The following is a 21,982-nucleotide window of genomic DNA, read 5'->3' on the forward strand; positions in this document are numbered from 1 at the left end:
ACTGACTATTTTAGAAACTTTACACAGATTAATGATAAATTTACCTGATCTACATCACATGCCAACTGAAGCAATACTGGAAATGTTCGTTTGTATAGTTTATACATAGGAGGTGGTCCAGTTTTTCCTTCAGGCATTTGAGAAGCTTTGCCCAACATAAAAGCAACCATACTATGCAAGAGCTCGCAGGCTGCAACCTGTAAAATAAAAAAATATAGATAAGGATCATTAATGTATATCACTACCCAAAATTAACATACTGGTTATGTAACAAATTCAGTGCTGATACAAAACCCATTTGTGAAAAAAAAAAAAAAAAAAAAGATATGGTGTAAATTTATGTAAATCACTGATTAGAATAGCGATCTCACTACACAAGCTCCATGCACATAATGAAGTTGTAAAATACTATATCAGCTCTTCATATTTAACATGCCTTCTTCTAAAACCTGAATATCCTCTTAAAGCAACAGAGATATTGTAATCATAATTTGATATCTGTACACAGTGTTTTTCACAAATGTTCTATTAATATTGATTGTTGGCATAAATAACAAAAAAGGGGCAGAAAAACTGACTCCTGGTGGGATAATTTACCTTTAGCTGAGAAAAACAAAGTTTATGCTTACCTGATAAATGTATTTATTTCCAGATATGGCGAGTCCACGAAGTCCTCAATTACTAGTGGGAATATCACTCCTGGCCAGCAGGAGGAGGCAAAGAGCACCACAGCAAAGCTGTTAAGTATCACTTCCCTTCCCACAAACCCCAGTCATTCGACCGAAGGGAAATGAAAAAATAAATAATACAAGGTGTAGAGGTGCCTGACGAATAGTCAAAAATAGCTGTCTTGATAAAAAAAAAAGGGGTGGGGTCGTGGACTCACCATATCTGGAAAGAAATACATTTATCAGGTAAGCATAAATTTTGTTTTCTTTCCTAAGATATAGTGAGTCCACGACGTCCTCAATTACTAGTGGAAACCAATACCCAAGCTGGAGGACACAGATGACTAGGGAGGGAAAATAAGACAGGCAGACCTAAACAGAAGGCACCACCGCTTGAAGAACCTTTCTCCCAAAAGAAGCCTCAGCCGAGGCAAAAGAATCACATTTGGAAAAAGTATGCAGAATGGACCAAGTTGCAGTCTAGCAAATCTGATCCACAAAAGCTTCATTTATGAAGGCCCAAGAAGAGGATACAGCCCTCATGGAATGAGCTGTAATTCTCCCAGGCGACTGCTGACCAGCCGTCTCATAAGCAAAACAAAAAATACTTCTCAACCAGAGGAAAAAAGAATTAGCAGTAGCTTTCTGACCCCTACACTTTCCAGAGAAGCAAACAAACAGGACAGAAGACTGGTGAAAATACTAAGTCGCCTATAGGTAGAGTGTTAGAGCATGTACAACATCCAACTTGTGCAACAAATGTTCCTTAAGAGAAGATGGATTTAAAGAAGGAACAACAATTCTGGATTAACATTTCTATCATAAACCACTTTAGGAAGAAAAACCAACTTAGAACGAAGAACCAACTTGTCAACATGAAAGAGAAGATAAGGTGAATCACACTGCAAGGCCGAAAGTTCCAAAACTCTCCGAGCATGAAGAGATAGCAGAAAGAAACAAAACCTTCCAAGATAATTTAATATCTATGGAATGCAAAGGCTCAAACGGAGCCTGCTGCAAAACTAAAAGAACAAGATTGAAACTCCAAAAAGGAGCAAAAGATATAAACGCAGGCCTGTTGTGAAGCAGGGCCTGACAAAAAGATTGCACATCTAACGTATCCTGTCAGAACCTTATGTAACAAAACGGATAATGCAGAAATCTGACTCTTCAGAATACAAAAAATCATAACCACCACAAAAAGGGTGGGCCTCATGGACTCTTGCTAATATGAAATAAATGAATTTATCAGGTAAGTTCTTACATAAATTATGTTTTCTTTCATGTAATTAGCAAGAGTCCATGAGCTAGTGACGTATGGGATAGTAGATACCCAAGATGTGGAACTTCCATGCAAGAGTCACTAGAGAGGGAGGAATAAAATAGACAGCCAATTCCGCTGAAAAATTAATCCACTACCCAAAACAAAAAGTTTAAATTTTTATAATGAAAAAAACTGAAATTATAAGCAGAAGAATCAAACTGAAACAGCTGCTTGAAGTACCATTCTACCAAAACTGCTTCTAAAGAAGAGAAAATATCAAAATGGTAGAATTTAGTAAAAGTATGCAAAGAAGACCAAGTCATTGCTTTGCAAATCTGATCAATAGAAGTTTTATTCTTAAAAGTCCAGGAAGTAGAAACTTACCTAGTAGAATGAGCCTTAATCCACTGAGGCGGGAATCAACCCGACTCCAAATAAGCATGATGAATCAAAAGTTTAACCAAGATGCCAAAGAAATGGCAGAAGCCTTTTGACCTTCCTAAAACCAGAAAGATAACAAATAGACTAGAAGTCTGTGTGAAATCTGAATAGCTTCAACATAGGATTTCAAAACTCTTACCATATCCAAAGAATGTAAGAATCTTACCAAAGAAGTCTTAGGAAAAGACAATAATTCCTCCCTAATGTTGAAAGAAATCACAACTTTAGGTAAGAATTGAAATGAGGATAGCAAAAACCACCTTATCCTGATGAAAAAATCAGAAAAAGGAGACTCACAAGAAAGAACAGATAATTCAAAAACTGTTCTAGCTGAAGAGATGTCTAAAAAGAACAATACTTTCCATGAAAGTAAAAAATGTCTAGAGAAAGCATATGCTCAAATAGAAGAGCCTGTAAAGCCTTCAGAACCAAATTAAGACTCCAAGGAGGAGAAATTGGCTTAATGACAGGTTTGATAAGAACCAAAAAAATGGAAAAGGCAGCACCAGCTTTAATATTCAAAAAAAACTTTTATTTTCCTTAGAGGCTAAACAAAGATGACATGAAATGAACGTCTGACGCGTTTCACGCCCCCTAGTGGCGTTTCATCAGAGACAACAGGTGTTCCCAAACATGGCCCTCTTATACTGGGACATGTTGCTTGCATATTTAACCCCTTAATGTCAGAAACAACCAAACATTAAAAGTATATGTAATTAACATAAATTATGCTACAGTATACATTATCCTATGTTCATTACAACTGAATCACATTGAAAGAACAATTGTTAGAGTTATTAGATTCACATACAAGGCTATTTTAAACATTAGTCTCCTGTCTTAATGATATAAAGGTATTTAACATTTCTTATTTCTTATAACCTTTGCAAATAATGATTGAAAATCTCCCTTAGTATATTTTTCAGACTGTTAGATATTATTCTCAAACATGTGTAAATGAAAGTTATAACAACAAACTATATGTGAAATATAAATTAACCCTAATACTCCCAATACAAAAAATGTACTGGATAGGCCAAAAGGTATTTGTGACAATAGACTGTTTGTTTTATATATAAATCCTAATAGAGCCTTCAGATATGCAAGAAATGAATACCACATCAAATTAAATTAATTTCAATTGAATTAAATTAAATTACTACTCATCTCCCCCTTTAGTAAAATCCCTACTATTTATTAATTATTAAGGGGGTCTTTATACGTGATACTACTGTTGTCCAGGTTATACGAAGTAGCTAATGTCCCATTCCAGGTTCAGGGCATCAGGAATCCTGGTTTTAAGTTGGTAAATCCAGTATAATTCTTTCCTGTCCAAAATTTTGTACCTGTTCCCACCTCTTAAAGGGACATTAGCTACATCAATGATTTTAACCTTAAAGTTTCCTTCATTAGTAAAATGAAATAAATTGAAATGCCTTGCCACTGTGGAGTCCTTGCAATAGTTCTTGACATCGTTAACATGTTCTCTCACCCTTACATTGACTTCTCTTGTCGTTTTTCCTACATATTGGATTTTGCAAAGCTTGCATTCCAACAAGTAGACTGCAAATTTAGTTTTGCAGTTGGCATAGAAAGAAATTTTATACTCTTGTCCATCTACAGTAGACTTAAATGCAGTAGCCCTTTCTATCATATCACATGTTAGACATGTCCTTGCTCCACATCTGAAACAGCCTTGTTTCCTTAACCAATTCTCTCCCCTACTAGTCTCTCCACTAGTGACCATACTGGGAGCTAGCTTAGCAGCCAAAGTTACGGGCTTTTTTGTCACAAATCTGCAATTCAATTTAATTTAATTTGATGTTGTATTCATTTCTTGCATATCTGAAGGCTCTATTAGGATTTATATATATAAAACAAACAGTCTATTGTCACAAATACCTTTTGGCCTATCCAGTACATTTTTTGTATTGGGAGTATTAGGGTTAATTTATATTTCACATATAGTTTGTTGTTATAACTTTCATTTACACATGTTTGAGAATAATATCTAACAGTCTGAAAAATATACTAAGGGAGATTTTCAATCATTATTTGCAAAGGTTATAAGAAATAAGAAATGTTAAATACCTTTATATCATTAAGACAGGAGACTAATGTTTAAAATAGCCTTGTATGTGAATCTAATAACTCTAACAATTGTTCTTTCAATGTGATTCAGTTGTAATGAACATAGGATAATGTATACTGTAGCATATTTTATGTTAATTACATATACTTTTAATGTTTGGTTGTTTCTGACATTAAGGGGTTAAATATGCAAGCAACATGTCCCAGTATAAGAGGGCCATGTTTGGGAACACCTGTTGTCTCTGATGAAACGCCACTAGGGGGCGTGAAACGCGTCAGACGTTCATTCCATGTCATCTTTGTTTAGCCTCTAAGGAAAATAAAAGTTTTTTTTTAAATATTAAAGCTGGTGCTGCCTTTTCCATTTTTTTATTGCTGATTGGGGCAATTGATTCGTTGCCCATTTAGGCATTGCACCCAGTCACCGCATGTCCTCTTTGCCCATTTTGCCAATACCAAGGCGGCGTCCGTGACGTCATCACCCTGAGCCACAGTCTGGGCCGGCCTGAGAGTTTGGAGCGGCCGCTTACCTTGTACTCGTATTTGATAAGAACCAAAGCCTGAACAAAATAATGAATATCAGGAAGGAACACTGCCTTATCCTGATGAAAAATCAGAAAAGGAGATCCACAAGAAAGAGCAGATAACTCATAAACTCTTCTAGCAGAAGAGATAGCCAAAAGGAACAATACTTCCCAAGAAAGTAATTTTAATGTCCAGAGAACGCAAAGGTTCAAACGGAGGAGCCTGTAAAGTCCTCAGTACCAAATTGAGACTCCAAGGAGGAGAGATTGACATAATGATAGGCTTGATACGAACCACAGCCTGTACAAAAACATAATTTATGCTTACCTGATAAATTCCTTTCTTCTGTAGTGTGATCAGTCCACGGGTCATCATTACTTCTGGGATATTACTCCTCCCCAACAGGAAGTGCAAGAGGATTCACCCAGCAGAGCTGCATATAGCTCCTCCCCTCTACGTCACTCCCAGTCATTCGACCAAGGACCAACGAGAAAGGAAAAGCCAAGGGTGAAGTGGTGACTGGAGTATAAATTAAAAAATATTTACCTGCCTTAAAAACAGGGCGGGCCGTGGACTGATCACACTACAGAAGAAAGGAATTTATCAGGTAAGCATAAATTATGTTTTCTTCTGTTAAGTGTGATCAGTCCACGGGTCATCATTACTTCTGGGATACCAATACCAAAGCAAAAGTACACGGATGACGGGAGGGATAGGCAGGCTCTTTATACAGAAGGAACCACTGCCTCAAGAACCTTTCTCCCAAAAATAGCCTCCGATGAAGCAAAAGTGGCAAATTTGTAAAATTTGGAAAAAGTATGAAGCGAAGACCAAGTTGCAGCCTTGCAAATCTGCTCAACAGAGGCCTCATTCTTGAAGGCCCAAGTGGAAGCCACAGCTCTAGTAGAATGAGCTGTAATTCTTTCAGGAGGCTGCTGTCCAGCAGTCTCATAAGCTAAACGAATTATGCTACGAAGCCAAAAAGAAAGAGAGGTAGCAGAAGCTTTTTGACCTCTCCTCTGCCCAGAGTAAACGAAAAACAGAGAAGACGTTTGTCGAAATTCCTTAGTTGCCTGTAAGTAAAATTTTAGAGCACGGACTACATCCAGGTTGTGCAGTAGACGTTCCTTCTTCGAAGAAGGATTTGGGCACAAGGAAGGAACAACAATCTCTTGATTGATATTCCTGTTAGTAACTACCTTAGGTAAGAACCCAGGTTTAGTACGCAGAACTACCTTATCCGAATGAAAAATCAAATAAGGAGAATCACAATGTAAGGCTGATAATTCAGAGACTCTTCGAGCCGAGGAAATAGCCATTAAAAAAAGAACTTTCCAAGATAACAACTTTATATCAATGGAATGAACGGGTTCAAACGGAACGCCCTGTAAAACATTAAGAACAAGGTTTAAACTCCATGGTGGAGCAACAGTTTTAAACACAGGCTTAATCCTGGCCAAAGCCTGACAAAAAGCCTGGACGTCAGGAACTTCTGACAGACGTTTGTGTAACAGAATGGACAGAGCTGAGATCTGTCCCTTTAATGAACTAGCAGATAAACCCTTTTCTAAACCTTCTTGTAGAAAAGACAATATCCTAGGAATCCTAACCTTACTCCAAGAGTAACCTTTGGATTCAAACCAATATAGGTATTTACGCCATATCTTATGGTAAATCTTTCTGGTAACAGGCTTCCTAGCCTGTATTAAGGTATCAATAACTGACTCGGAAAACCCACGTCTTGATAAAATCAAGCGTTAAATTTCCAAGCAGTCAGCTTCAGAGAAGTTAGATTTTGATGTTTGAAGGGACCCTGTATCAGAAGGTCCTGTTTCAGAGGTAGAGACCAAGGTGGACAGGATGACATGTCCACCAGGTCTGCATACCAAGTCCTGCGTGGCCACGCAGGAGCTATTAGAATCACTGATGCTCTCTCTTGTTTGATTCTGGCAATCAATCGAGGAAGCATCGGGAAGGGTGGAAACACGTAAGCCATCCTGAAGTCCCAAGGTGCTGTCAGGGCATCTATCAGGACTGCTCCTGGATCCCTGGATCTGGACCCGTAACGAGGAAGCTTGGCGTTCTGTCGAGATGCCATGAGATCTATCTCTGGTTTGCCCCAACGTCGAAGTATTTGGGCAAAGACCTCCGGATGGAGTTCCCACTCCCCCGGATGAAAAGTCTGACGACTTAAGAAATCCGCCTCCCAGTTCTCCACTCCCGGGATGTGGATTGCTGACAGGTGGCAAGAGTGAGACTCTGCCCAGCGAATTATCTTTGATACTTCCATCATAGCTAGGGAGCTTCTTGTCCCTCCCTGATGGTTGATGTAAGCTACAGTCGTGATGTTGTCCGACTGAAACCTGATGAACCCCCGAGTTGTCAACTGGGGCCAAGTCAGGAGGGCATTGAGAACTGCTCTCAATTCCAGAATGTTTATTGGCAGGAGACTCTCCTCCTGACTCCATTGTCCCTGAGCCTTCAGAGAATTCCAGACGGCACCCCAACCTAGAAGGCTGGCGTCTGTTGTTACAATTGTCCAGTCTGGTCTGCTGAATGGCATCCCCCTGGACAGATGTGGCCGAGAAAGCCACCATAGAAGAGAATTTCTGGTCTCTTGATCCAGATTCAGAGAAGGGGATAAGTCTGAGTAATCCCCATTCCACTGACTTAGCATGCACAGTTGCAGTGGTCTGAGGTGTAAGCGTGCAAAGGGTACTATGTCCATTGCCGCTACCATTAAGCCGATTACCTCCATGCATTGAGCCACTGACGGGTGTTGAATGGAATGAAGGGTGCGGCAAGCACTTTGAAGTCTTGTTAGCCTGTCCTCTGTCAGGTAAATCTTCATTTCTACAGAATCTATAAGAGTCCCCAGGAAGGGAACTCTTGTGAGTGGAACGAGTGAACTTTTCTTTTCGTTCACCTTCCATCCATGTGACCTTAGAAATGCCAGTACTAACTCTGTATGAGACTTGGCAGTTTGAAAGCTTGAAGCTTGAATCAGAATGTTGTCTAGGTATGGAGCTACCGAGATTCCCCGCGGTCTTAGTACCGCCAGAAGAGCACCCAGAACCTTTGTGAAGATTCTTGGAGCTGTAGCCAATCCGAATGGAAGAGCCACAAACTGGTAATGCCTTTCTAGGAAGGCAAACCTTAGGTACCGGTAATGATCTTTGTGAATCGGTATGTGAAGGTAGGCATCTTTTAAATCTACAGAGGTCATGTACTGACCCTCTTGGATCATAGGTAAAATTGTCCGAATAGTCTCCATCTTGAACGATGGAACTCTTAGGAATTTGTTTAGGATCTTTAAGTCCAGGATTGGTCTGAAAGTTCCCTCTTTTCTGGGAACCACAAACAGATTTGAGTAAAACCCCTGTCCCTGTTCCGATCGTGGAACAGGATGGATTACTCCCATTAACAAGAGCTCTTGTATGCAGCGTAGAAACGCCTCTTTCTTTGTCTGGATTGTTGACAACCTTGACAGATGAAATCTCTCTCTTGGAGGAGAGTATTTGAAGTCCAGAAGGTATCCCTGAGATATTATCTCTAGCGCCCAGGGATCCTGGACATCTCTTGCCCAAGCCTGGGCGAAGAGAGAAAGTCTGCCCCCCACTAGATCCGATCCCGGATCGGGGGCCCTCAATTCATGCTGTTTTAGGGGTAGCAGCAGGTTTCCTGGTCTGCTTGCCCTTGTTCCAGGACTGGTTAGGTTTCCAGCCTTGTCTGTAGCGAGCAACAGCTCCTTCCTGTCTTGGTGCAGAGGAAGTTGATGCTGCTCCAGCTTTGAAATTACGAAAGGAACGAAAATTAGACTGTCTAGCCTTAGCTTTGGCTTTGTCCTGAGGCAGGGCATGGCCTTTACCTCCTGTAATGTCAGCGATAATCTCTTTCAACCCGGGCCCGAATAAGGTCTGCCCTTTGAAAGGTATATTAAGCAATTTAGACTTAGAAGTAACATCAGCTGACCAGGATTTTAGCCACAGCGCCCTGCGTGCCTGAATGGCGAATCCTGAATTCTTCGCCGTAAGTTTAGTAAGATGTACTACGGCCTCCGAAATGAATGAATTAGCTAGTTTAAGGACTCTAAGCCTGTCCGTAATGTCGTCCAGAGTAGCTGAACTAATGTTCTCTTCCAGAGACTCAATTCAGAATGCCGCTGCAGCCGTGATCGGCGCAATGCATGCAAGGGGTTGCAATATAAAACCTTGTTGAACAAACATTTTCTTAAGGTAACCCTCTAATTTTTTATCCATTGGATCTGAAAAAGCACAGCTATCCTCCACCGGGATAGTGGTACGCTTAGCTAAAGTAGAAACTGCTCCCTCCACCTTAGGGACCGTTTGCCATAAGTCCCGTGTGGTGGCGTCTATTGGAAACATTTTTCTAAATATCGGAGGGGGTGAGAACGGCACACCGGGTCTATCCCACTCCTTAGTAACAATTTCAGTAAGTCTCTTAGGTATAGGAAAAACCTCAGTACTCGCCGGTACCGCAAAATATTTATCCAACCTACACATTTTCTCTGGTATTGCAACTGTGTTACAATCATTCAGAGCCGCTAACACCTCCCCTAGTAATACACGGAGGTTTTCCAGTTTAAATTTAAAATTTGAAATATCTGAATCCAGTCTGTTTGGATCAGAACCGTCACCCACAGAATGAAGTTCTCCGTCCTCATGTTCTGCCACCTGTGACGCAGTGTCTGACATGGCCCTAATATTATCAGCGCACTCTGTTCTCACCCCAGAGTGATCACGCTTACCTCTTAGTTCTGGTAATTTAGCCAAAACTTCAGTCATAACAGTAGCCATATCCTGTAATGTGATTTGTAATGGCCGCCCAGATGTACTCGGCGCTACAATATCACGCACCTCCCGATCGGGAGATGCAGGTACTGACACGTGAGGCGAGTTAGTCGGCATAACTCTCCCCTCGTTGTTTGGTGAAATTTGTTCAATTTGTACAGATTGACTTTTATTTAAAGTAGCATCAATACAGTTAGTACATAAATTTCTATTGGGCTCCACTTTGGCATTGCAACAAATGACACAGGTATCATCCTCTGAATCAGACATGTTTAACACACTAGCAAATAAACTTGCAACTTGGAATACAATTCAATTAGAATAATATTAAAAACGTACTGTGCCTTTAAGAAGCACAGAAGATCTATGACAGTTGAAAATTAATAAATTGAAAACAGTTATAGTGTAAACAACACAACTTTAGCAAAGGTTTAATCCCATTAGCAAAGATAACAAATTCTGAAAGCAGGAAACAAATTACAGAATAAACGTTTTTTATCTCAGTCAACTATAATTCTCACAGCTCTGCTGAGAGAAATTACCTCCCTCAAAATAAGTTTTGAAGACCCCTGAGCTCTGTAGAGATGAACCGGATCATGCAGGAAATACAATGAGCTGCTGACTGAAATATTTGATGCGTAGCAAAAGCGCCAAAAAACGGCCCCTCCCCCTCACACACAGCAGTGAGAGAGAACAGAAACTGTCAGAAAAAAGATTAAGCAACTGCCAAGTGGAAAAATAGTGCCCAAACATTTATTCACTCAGTACCTCAGCAAATGAAAACGATTTTACATTCCAGCAAAAACGTTAAACATAATTTCTAGTTATTAAACAGCTTTATGTAATTCTTACAGTGTAATTCTAGTGACGTACCATTCCCCAGAATACTGAAGTGTAAAGTATACATACATGACATTATATCGGTATGGCAGGATTTTCTCATCAATTCCATTGTCAGAAAATAAAAGCTGCTACATACCTCTATGCAGATTCATCTGCCCGCTGTCCCCTGATCTGAAGTTTACCTCTCCTCAGATGGCCGAGAAACAGCAATATGATCTTAACTACTCCGGCTAAAATCATAGCAAAAACTCTGGTAGATTCTTCTTCAAACTCTGCCAGAGAGGTAATAACACACTCCGGTGCTATTTTAAAATAACAAACTTTTGATTGAAGATATAAAACTAAGTATAATCACCATAGTCCTCTCACACATCCTATCTAGTCGTTGGGTGCAAGAGAATGACTGGGAGTGACGTAGAGGGGAGGAGCTATATGCAGCTCTGCTGGGTGAATCCTCTTGCACTTCCTGTTGGGGAGGAGTAATATCCCAGAAGTAATGATGACCCGTGGACTGATCACACTTAACAGAAGAAACAATAAATATCAGAATGAATAGCAATCTTTCTGTGAAAAAGAACAGAAAGAGTAGAGATTTGTCCTTTCAAAGAACTTGCAGACAAAACCTTATCTAAACCATCCTGAAAAATTGTAAAATTCTAGGAATTCTAAAAGAATGCCAAAAGAATTTATGAGAAGAACACCAAGAAATGTAAGTCTTCCAAACTCGATAATAAATCTTTCTAGAGACAGATTTACAAACCTGTAACATAGTATTAATCACTGAGTCAGAGAAACCTCTATGACTAAGAATCAAACGTTCAATCTCCATACCTTCAAATTTAATGATTTGAGATCCTGGTTGGGAGACTTCCTGTGGGAGGAGCGTGAGGAGGACGTGCACGCTCGAGCTCTGTGAGAGGGAGCCAACTCACTATCATACCCCGCCAAAGTTGCTCCTATTGCTGGGGGTGAGAGCCCTGCTTGGGGAGACAAAATACCATCAGGAGTGGAAGTCTAACTATACCAAAGTTCAGGCCGGTTGGTCCCGGCTGGGGACACGCATCACAGCGCTCTGAAGACGGACCCAGACTCCCGACTTTGACCAGTCTGAACGCCACTGTGTGTGGGACATTCGCCCTGGTTTGCGAGTAAGGCTTGCGGCTGTCTTCAAAAAATCTGCCGGAAACGTCATCTGTTTAAAGCACCGGGTGCAGATGGGATGTGTCTCGACTGCAGCCGGGCAGACGGAGGAGCAGTGAAGGAGCTGTGGCCTGGAACGCTGCATAAAGAGTATCACAGGAGCGCAAGTATTATTTCTATTTAACATATTGGCGGTCATAGTTCGGAGGGTCTGTGCAAAAGGGGTCATTGATGTGCCCATGTTGTTGGCCTAGTAAAGGAGCCAGTGTGAGAGGCTGGAGATTAATAAAGATCCCGGCTTGAGGAACAGAGTTTAAAGGGAGCGCTGTGATAGCGGGAGAGTGTGTGGTGATTCAGAAAAACCTCCTCATTAAAAGCTAAGCCTGTCACAGAGGGCAGGGGAGAGTAACACAATAGTAACGATTCTTGAACTATCCTGGACTATGAGAATTTATTCAATAAATGAGCCGTAAGTCAACAGGCTCCTGAAAAGTGAAAATGTTGCTTATAACAGTCGAATAATATCTGAAAGAGAGTCCTATGGTGTGTGAGAAGAGGCTGTAAAGTTGGAAACCATATTTTGTGTCTGGTTCTTGTTGCATTTTGTCACTTTATGTACACAAAAGTTCGCAGGGAACGCTAAGGCCAGAGCAGATTAGTGGAACTGTTTGTGGAGAATCTGCAGCTGACTGACATATAACAGAAAATTAATGATACAGAAATCTCAATACCTGGAGATAAAAGGAGGACTAATAATAAAGTCTCCCAACTACACATATGGACTGAGAGAGCAGAAAATAGTTAAAGCTAACACTGTGACAATTGCTATCTGAGGCATTTATTGTGCTGCTTTTCGCTATTAACTATTATGTATGCTGGCAAGGAAAGATTCTAATCATAGTATTTGGAGATATTTCCTAGGTGGTGATAACATCTGTTCAGGGTGTTAGAGCCCTGCTGTCGCTGTTTTGCTGGTTGTCAATAGAAATACATTGTTGTACTGTATAAGCTAAGTAAATACAGTGTTAAGAAAAAGGATACTGAGGATTAAGGGACTTGGTTAGACCAGATAGGGAACAGGGTACCAAGGATTATAATAACCGTCCTATAGGCCGAAGCTACTAGCTATATATAGAAAGAAAGATAGAAAGTGCTGGATTACTGGGGTAGACTATTGGCCTTACTATTCTGTCATAAGCTGCAGGGGAACGTGAAGATTCTGCACTGAGTTGCAGGGAGAGAGGAGACATAGCGAGATAGTTTGATATGGTCATTTTACTGGGCACTTCATACATTACATAATAAAACACACAGGCATTAGAAGCCTCACTTAGACTCCGTAGGGGGAGCTCTTGTATTTTTGTCGGAAAAGGGAAAGGAGCAAAGGGGGAGAGAGGGGGAGGGGGAGAGGGGAGAGAGGGGGAGGGGGAGAGGGGGGAAGGGGAAAGGGGAAAAAGGGAAAAAAATCACATCAGTAAAATATATTACACTGGCAACTACTGATGCAATAACTCTTTAGGCACTATTAGTTAAGACTAGTATTAAAGCATATCTCCCCGATAGGGACCGGCTAGTAATAGCCCCGGCATCCAGCAGGCCGAATTAGTGGAAATTGTGTTCAAGTAAAAATTTATAACTTCAGCGTTTAGGCTCTGCAGAATATTGGTCTAAAGATATATTGCTAATATAACCGCAGCAAGGCATTGTAGGTTTGCTTGTTGGTATGAAAGTGTGCAAAAATCCCTGTTTTCTGATATAAACTATTTCTTTTTCACCTGTTGGATTGGTAGCCAGCTAGCTGATGGTGGAGGGTTTTAGGCTTCCGAAATTGGTAGCAAACGAAGCAAAATAGATTACACAAAACCACATCGGCGTATAGGCCACGGTTTTAGGAAGCAAGAAACTAACCTTAGAATCCACTGTGTGGAACACAGGGAAAGGGGAGTATAAGGAGCAGAAGGGAGGGAGGAGAAGGGGAGAGTACACAAAAAGAGTCAGAATATCTTTGTCCTAGTTAGAAGTGTACATATTCCAGCCATTTTCAGAGAGAGATGTTATTAGTCTCGATGGACAAATACATGGCAAGCATAAAAAATAAGTCCCCGGCCATGCCTCCTAGGAAAGATAGGAAGCAGAGATTAGGACAAGAAGCAGGTAGCGAGGTTAACCCGGAAAGTCCCTCTGTAAATCAGGACACACAAATGACTATAAACCAATTAGCGGACCTTTTACTCCCACAGTTTGAACTGGTGAAAAAGGATATTGCAGATTTATCGCAGGAGATCAGGCAGTTTTCAGTCAAAATGGCAGAAATAGAGTCTAGGGTCTCAGAAACAGAAGATAAGCTAAACACCCAAGACATAAATATGAAGGAAAATACGGATAAAATCAAGGCACTCCTGTTAAAGGTGGAAGATCTGGAGGATAGATCCCGCCGAAACAATGTTAGGGTAGTGGGACTTCCAGAAAGTAAAGGGTTTCAGGACCTTTTAAAATTTGCGGCAACTACACTTCCCAGGTTATTAGGGATTCAGGCAGAAAGAGACTCACTCCAGGTAGAACGAGCACATAGGGTAGGAAGTACTAGGACCTATACAGATGGAAATACACGTCCCAGGATGGTTTTAATTAGGTACTTGAACTTTCAGGACAAGATTAATATAATGCAACATTTTAGGAAACTACAAACATTAACAATTGAAGGAAAGAAAATCCTGTTGTTTCAGGACTTTTCATTCGAGACTGCCTCCAGAAGGAAGGTTATGGCTCCATTCTGTTCAGGGTTGATTAGAGCTGGGCTTAAAGCAGCACTGATCTATCCTGCCAAAATAACGGTTTTAACCATGGAAGGGAGAGTAGTTTTAAACTCAGTAAAAGAAGCACAAGATTTTTGCCAGGAGAATAACATAGAAGTCTGAATGGGTATTATCATGCTATTAGGTCATTAAAGGTAATAAGAATGCTTATAATTTTTAAATGTTCAAGAGGGAATTTTCATACTGTAAGGGCATTAAAGACTAGAAGACTGTATCAAAATGGTAAGACAGTCAGCACAATAAAAAGCTATGGGAAGGGGGGGGGAACATGAGCGGTTTCTTGTGGGGTTCCTTTTTCTTTTTTTCTTTCTTTTTTTTTTTGTCGTTTTCTCTTCTCTTTTTTCCCCCCCTTCTTTTTCCTTTCTTTTTTCCTCTTTCCTTAGATTAAAATGTCAGACCCATTAAAATTAGTGTCGTGGAATGTGGGGGGTATAACCTCCCCCATTAAAAGGAAAAATGTCTTGAGACTGTTAAAAGGTGAGAAGGCGGATATTATTTTTATGCAGGAACTGCACCTGAAGGATCATGAAATAGTAAAACTGAAAGTTAATTGGGTGGCAGAAATTGTAGCCACTCCATGTAATAAGCGTAAGCGAGGTGTGGCCATCATCATAAATAAAAAGGTTAATTACAAAATCCTTAAACAAGAGTGTGATCGGCAGGGTAGGTACATAGTACTCCAGATACAGATAGAGGGCATCTGTTGGACTTTTTGCAATATTTATGCTCCAAACAAACTTGAGAAAAGCTTCTGGCAAAAAATCCAGCAGAAACTCATTCCACATTTGGAACAGAACTTGATTATAGCTGGAGATATGAATCTCACGCTATATCCAGAGATGGATAGGTCTAGAGTCAGAGGCTGTCAGATAAATAATAAAGAAGCCAAATTTTTTAGGAATTATATCAAGACGCTAAAGTTAAATGATATTTGGCGACAACAACACCCGGATGCCCGGGTATATACATGTGAATCTAAGGCACACAAAAGCTTTTCTCGTATTGATTTATTTCTGATAAGTCAGCAAATAGTTAAGCGTGAAGTTGAAACTCATATAGCAGACATATTGTTATCTGATCACGGCATTATAAGTTTGCGGGTCTGGCCAGATAAGAGGATTAGAAGACCTGGGAATTCGTTTCACTTTCCGGCTTATATGAGTCAAAATATACAGTTTACTAATTGGTTAAATAGAAAATGGTTAGAATACTGTGACCTGAATAAAGGATATACCAACAAAACAGAAACCTTCTGGGAAGCAGGGAAAGCCGTCATGCGTCGAGAAATCAAGGGATACATGGTCAAGCTAACACGTAAATTGAAAGCTAGAGAGTTACAATTGGCAAATCAGCTTAGGAACGCATATAACAGATACCTCCATTCTTCAAATCCAGTCACATGGAGTAAATATATCTCTGCCAAAAACGTAAGGGAGGATTTTCTTAGAGAGAAATGGGCAGGGGAAGATCTCAAAGCAAGGGCTAAGTTTCAAGGATATCAGGGGGTTTCAGCCAAACACCTGGTTAAATTAGTAAAGTTCAGACAAAAGAAAAACATCATAGCAACAATAAAAGATGGTAACAAGGTAATAACTCAAGCGACAGAGATCAGGGAAGCATTCTATAAGTACTTTCATAACATATATACCAGCGGTGGAATAGATGAAAGAGCTAAGGCAAAATTTTGGGAAAAAATCAAACTACCTAATATATCAGCAGGTGATCTAGAACAGATTAATGCGGCTATAACAGAGTCAGAAATTGCCAAAGTAATACAAAAGATTAAATCTGGAAAAGCAGCAGGCCCTGATGGTCTCCCGATCGAATTTTATAAAACTCTATCAGCTACAATTGGCACCACATTAAAGAAGCTATTTAATGATTATTACTTATCACAGGCCTTAAAATCTCCTTACTTCTCAGACTCAATTGTCACCTTGATATACAAGAAAGGCAAAAAGCCAGAGGATCTATCGGCATATCGCCCAATCTCCCTGTTAAATCAGGACTATAAAATCCTGATGTCAATCATTGCTGATAGATTAAAGAGAGTCATAGGCAAATTGATACATACGGACCAGGCTGGATTTATTCCAAACAGGAACTCGGTTCGGAACATGAGAAGAGTATTGACAGCTGTGGACCATTTTCACCAGATCGGCCAACAGTGCCGAAGGGAAGGTCATAATAATAAGGAAAAAGATTTTGCTTTAATTACCATAGATGCTGAAAAAGCTTTCGATTCCATTGAATGGAACTATCTCATAACCTCCCTTGAAAACTTTGGTTTCTCTGGCCGCTTGGTCGATCTGGTGAGAATGGTCTATAAGAAACCTAGGTCACAGCTTCTAGTGAATGGGGAATTAACGCAACATATTATTCTAGAAAAAGGAACCCGTCAGGGTTGCCCACTATCCCCGCTTCTATTTGACCTTGCCTTAGAACCTTTGGCAGTATATCTACGTCAAACAATACAACCAGTTAAGATTGGTAGGGAGACTTTACTCATTTCGCTATACGCCGACGACATATTACTATTTTTACAAGACACGGTAAACTCCATCCCATGTGTTTTGGAAATTATTACAGAGTACAGCACTTTTTCTGGCTATAAAATTAATCCCAAAAAATCAGAGCTATTATGGGTTAACAAAACAAGGCAAAGTCACAATTATATTTTTAAGGAAGTAAAAGCCATCAATTATCTAGGGATTAAGATTTCTAGGAACCCCAGGGATTGGTATCAATTAAACTTCAAGGAATTCTTTGATAAAATTCAAGCTAATCTGAATAAATGGAACCTACTTTTTTTGTCAATCTCGGCTAGATGCATGATAATTAAGACAATCATATTTCCTAAAATCTTATTTTTGTTGCAAAACTTACCTCTCCTCGTTACAAGGAAAGACATCATTAAATATAATAAAGCCTGCTCTTCCTTCATTTGGGGGAAGAAGAGACCAAGAATCTCTATAGATAAAATGAGCAACTCTAAATCATATGCGGGATTCTCTATTCCAAATATTAAATATTATAATTTAATAGCGCTGGCCAAATTCGGACTAGACTGGCTTACTAAATCAGAATACGTAACATATTATAAGTTAGACGCGGAGCTGATTAGACCCTTTAGTCCCCTAGCCATGCTACATTGTCCATACAGGAAGCTGCCCCAGAATGTAGATAGTATGTTAACATTTGCCAATATTATTAAAGGGTGGCAGTTATACTGCTCTTTAGTGGGACAGGAATTTCGTGTGTCCCCATTTTTACCGATTATCGGGTGTGTGGATTTCCCAGCAGGTTTTAACCATAAAGTATTTTTTGACTGGAGGGAGAAAGGCCTAACTTACTTTGCGAAACTAAAAAATGATAGGGATGGTCAAACCCGTACTTTTCAGAGTCTTGTAGAACAATATCACCTTCCAACCAATAATTTCTATGCATACCTGCAGGTACGCCATTATATTGAAAGAGCTAATAGAGAAGTGGTAACTGAATGGGGACTGGCTCAAATAGTACCGGGCCTAAAACTATATCAAGCAGGGAAACGTTCAATTTCCTGGTGGTATCTAAAAATTCTGACAAATAAGGGGTTGGAGCATATTGACCTGGTCAAGGGAAAATTTAATAAATATTTTGAAAGGTTACAAGGAGAGGACATATTACAAAGTATCGAACTTACAGCCGAGGCGACTTCATGTATCAGCTGGAGAGAACCTCAGTGCAAAATCATAAATAATTTCTATTTGACTCCAGCTAGAATGGCCAAATGGAGGGAGTCAAAGGCAGGGAGCTGTTTTAAATGTACCCGGGCAGGGGCAGACCTTCTACACTGTATCTGGAGTTGCCCAAAAGTTAGGCAATACTGGGCAAAGGCGCAGTATTGGCTGAACTGTCACCTCCAGAGCAAAATTGAGTTACAGGCAGAACATATATTTTTCCTTAAAAATTTGGCTATTACGGGGGATAGACAATTGGTTAATTTAGTTATACTGGTAGCGCGTAGTCTGCTTTTCAAAAAATGGAGACAAAGAGAAATTCCCTGTATGAGGGAAGTTACCAATATCATTAAAACACAGATGTTTGTAGAAAGGCAGAATCTTAAGGTAGATTCAGAAAAGCAGTTTAAGAATTATTTTAAAAAATGGGGAAGCCTGATTAGTTCTTGGACATCAGAGCAGCAGGGTTATTTCCTAAAGCCTTTTCAGAACGCAACTCAATTTTTAAATCTAATTGTATCTGGGGCACTGCCTAGGTCGTGGCTAACAGAGAGGGCCAGTTGTACCGATTAATGTTAGGGTTTTTTTTTTTTTTTTTTATTTATTTTTTTTCTTCTCTCTTTTGTTGCTCTTTCTCTCACCCCGCCCTTCCTCCCCTCCCCCCTATGTTTCAGCGTTATGTGCTCCTGGGCTGTTTTTTTTTGGTGTTGAGGTATTTAGATTTCTAACGAAGTAAAAATCCAATCTATGCAAATTAGAATTGTTTTTCTTTTGTTGTGTTTCTCTCTCTTATCTTCTTTGAGGAAGGAGTACTGTCAGTTTGCAAAAAAGTAAGGTCAAGAACAAGTGTTTTTCTTTTCTCGTCTGTTGGTAGATACTTAATCCCGGTGAGGGAGAAAAACAAGTCATGTATGATTTAAAAATATGTTATGTTAAATGATATGAATGTATACACAAAGATTTAACTTGACGAGTTGATTATGTTGTATCATATGCCGAACCTCAATAAAAAAAAAAAAAAAAAAAATGATTTGAGATCCTGATGGAAAAATGGGCCTTGAGATAGAAGGTCTGGTCTTAACGGAAGTGTCCAAGGTTGGCAACTGGCCATCCGAATGAGATCCGCATACCAAAACCTGTGAGGCCATGCTAGAACCACCAGCAGTACAAACGAACGCTCCATTAGAATTTTAGAAATCACTTTTGGAAGAACTAGAGGCGGAAAGATATAGGCAGAATGATAATTCCAAGGAAGTGTCAATGCATACGCTACTTCCGCCTGAGGATCCCCGGACCTGAATAGGCCCCTGGGAAGTTCCTTGTTAAGACGAGATGCCAACAGATCTATTTCTGGAAGCCCTCACATTTGAAAAAATTGAAAAACATATCTGGGTAAAGAGACCATTCTCCCGGATGTAAAGCTTGATTAACAGAGATAATCCGCTTCCAAAATGTCTATACCTGGGAAAAAGACCACAGAAGCTGGATTTAGCCCAAGCAAATATCTGAGATACTTTTGTCACAGCCTAAGGACTGATAGTCCCACCCTGATGATTGACATACACCACAGATGTGACATTGTCTGAAAAAAACAATAAACGTCTCTTCTTCAAAAGAAACCAACTGAAGAACTCTGAGAATGCACGGAGTTCCAAAATATCAAATGGTAATCTCGCCTCCTGAGATTTCCAAACCCCTTGTGCTGACAGAGAACCTCAGACAGCCTCCCAACCTAAAAGACTCGCATCTGTAGAGATCATGGTCCAGGTTGAAAGAATCGAAGAGACCTGTAGAACTAAATGATGGTGATCTTAACCACCGAATCAAAGATAGATAAACATAGAATTCGAAGATTTAAAAAGTGAAATCCAAGAATCCCTGCACCATTATTCAGCATAAAAAACTGGAAAGGTTTTCTATGAAAATGAGCAAAGGGAATTGAATCCAATGCTGCAGCCATAAGACCTAAACTTCCATGCATATATAGCAACTGAAGGAAATAATAGAGACTGAAGGTACCGACAGACGGAACCCAATAAAAATACCACTTGTCTGTTAGAGACAAAGACAGTGACACAATCTATCTGGAAACCTAAAAAAAGGTGACCCTTGTGTGAGGAATCAAGAGCTTTTGATAAAAAGATCCTCTAACCATGTCCTGAAAAAACAAAGTTGAATCATATGAGATTCCGTAGTCTCAGAAAATAAAAATAATCTGAATGAAAACAGAAAATGAAGATATGCATCTATTGTATCTAATGAAAACAAATAATGCTATCACTGACCAAAAAAAGGCAGAATAGACCATATAAATACCAATCTAAAAGATGGTACATTTATATAATAAAAAGATTCTCTATCTTTGGAACAATGAAAAGTTTTGAATAAAACCCCAAAACCCAGTTCCTAAAAATGGAACTGGAATAAATACCCCAGAAGATTCCAGATCTGAGCAGCGCTTGAGCCCCAACAGGTGATCAGCCGCACTTCAATATTACCAAAAATATATAGGACTGAAACACATTAAGGAAAGTGTTAGCCTTACTGGAATATAATAGAGAGAAAAAGACTTCTCACAGACGGTTTTAATCTGAATTTTATTCTGTACCCAAAATCTAAGAAAATTGGACCGAATAGAACCAAATAAAATTAAAAAAAATCTTAACCTGCCCCTTACCAGCCAAGCTGGAATACGGCACATACATGCAAATTTAAGGAGCTGATTTTGAACTAAAAAACTTCCAATTAAAAACATGTTACTTGGGTAAGAATTTAGAATTTTGTTCCTTAGTAAGAACAACCAAACTAAAATAAGCTTAAAGTTTTAGTCTTAGAACTCAATCTTGAAGCCCAGAGTAACAGTTAAGAATTGAATCCAATATGAACCAAATAATTGATTATCTTGGAAAAAAAGAAATTAGGATTTTTTAGAAATCACAAAATTCTTCTAGCTAAAACCGCTAAAGACAGATTAAACCTCATTTGTGAAAATATTCAATAAAATGAAGATACAAATGAAATTATTAGCATGTTAGTCCAGTTAAAGGACCAGTCAACACACCGGACTTGCATAAACAAATGCAAGACAACAAGACAAATGCAACAGCACCTAGTCTGAACCTCAAATGAGCAGTAGACTTTGTCCCTTAACAATGCTAAATAAAACATAATCTGATACTTGATCTTAAAGTAAACAGAAAAATGAAGCAATTGCAACATCATCCAAATAAATCACAGGTCCAAGAAAAGTACCTGAAAATAAATAAGTTTCCTTAAATAAGATACAACCATCTAAAAGGAAAATAAATACTATTTTGCTATAAAAACAACAGTATATTTAGCAGGAGTAGAGATAGCCCCATTAAATTGGAGAACCCTCAAAATTGAAATTAACTGCCGGCAAAGAATATAATTTAAAACCTTTGAAGAAGGAAGAAAATTCTCAGCCTATTCCATTCCCTAGTATGAATAAGTGGAAAAAAACCTCTGAAAACACAGAAGATAAAATAAGCAGAAATAAAATGTTAGCTAGTCTTGAAAAAGAACTAGTTACCTCAATATCCAAAATAATCAACACCTTTTCAACAAAAAACAAATGTACTCTTAATAAAAAATAAAAAAGTAGATTTGTTAGTGTCAATATCTGATGAAGAAAATTCTG

At 39.3% G+C, this 21,982-nt stretch overlaps 1 protein-coding gene across 1 annotated transcript in view; it reads right to left on the reverse strand.

Annotated features, from left to right (window-relative positions):
• Window positions 1-21,982, reverse strand: part of PRKDC (protein kinase, DNA-activated, catalytic subunit) — a 2,064,551-nt gene that overhangs the window by 1,351,491 nt on the left and 691,078 nt on the right. The window contains 1 exon segment of the mRNA XM_053715028.1: window positions 45-197. Coding sequence (XP_053571003.1) covers window positions 45-197 — 153 coding nt within the window.

The sequence above is a fragment of the Bombina bombina genome, chromosome 5, assembly GCF_027579735.1.
Source record: "Bombina bombina isolate aBomBom1 chromosome 5, aBomBom1.pri, whole genome shotgun sequence".
NCBI lineage: Eukaryota > Metazoa > Chordata > Amphibia > Anura > Bombinatoridae > Bombina > Bombina bombina.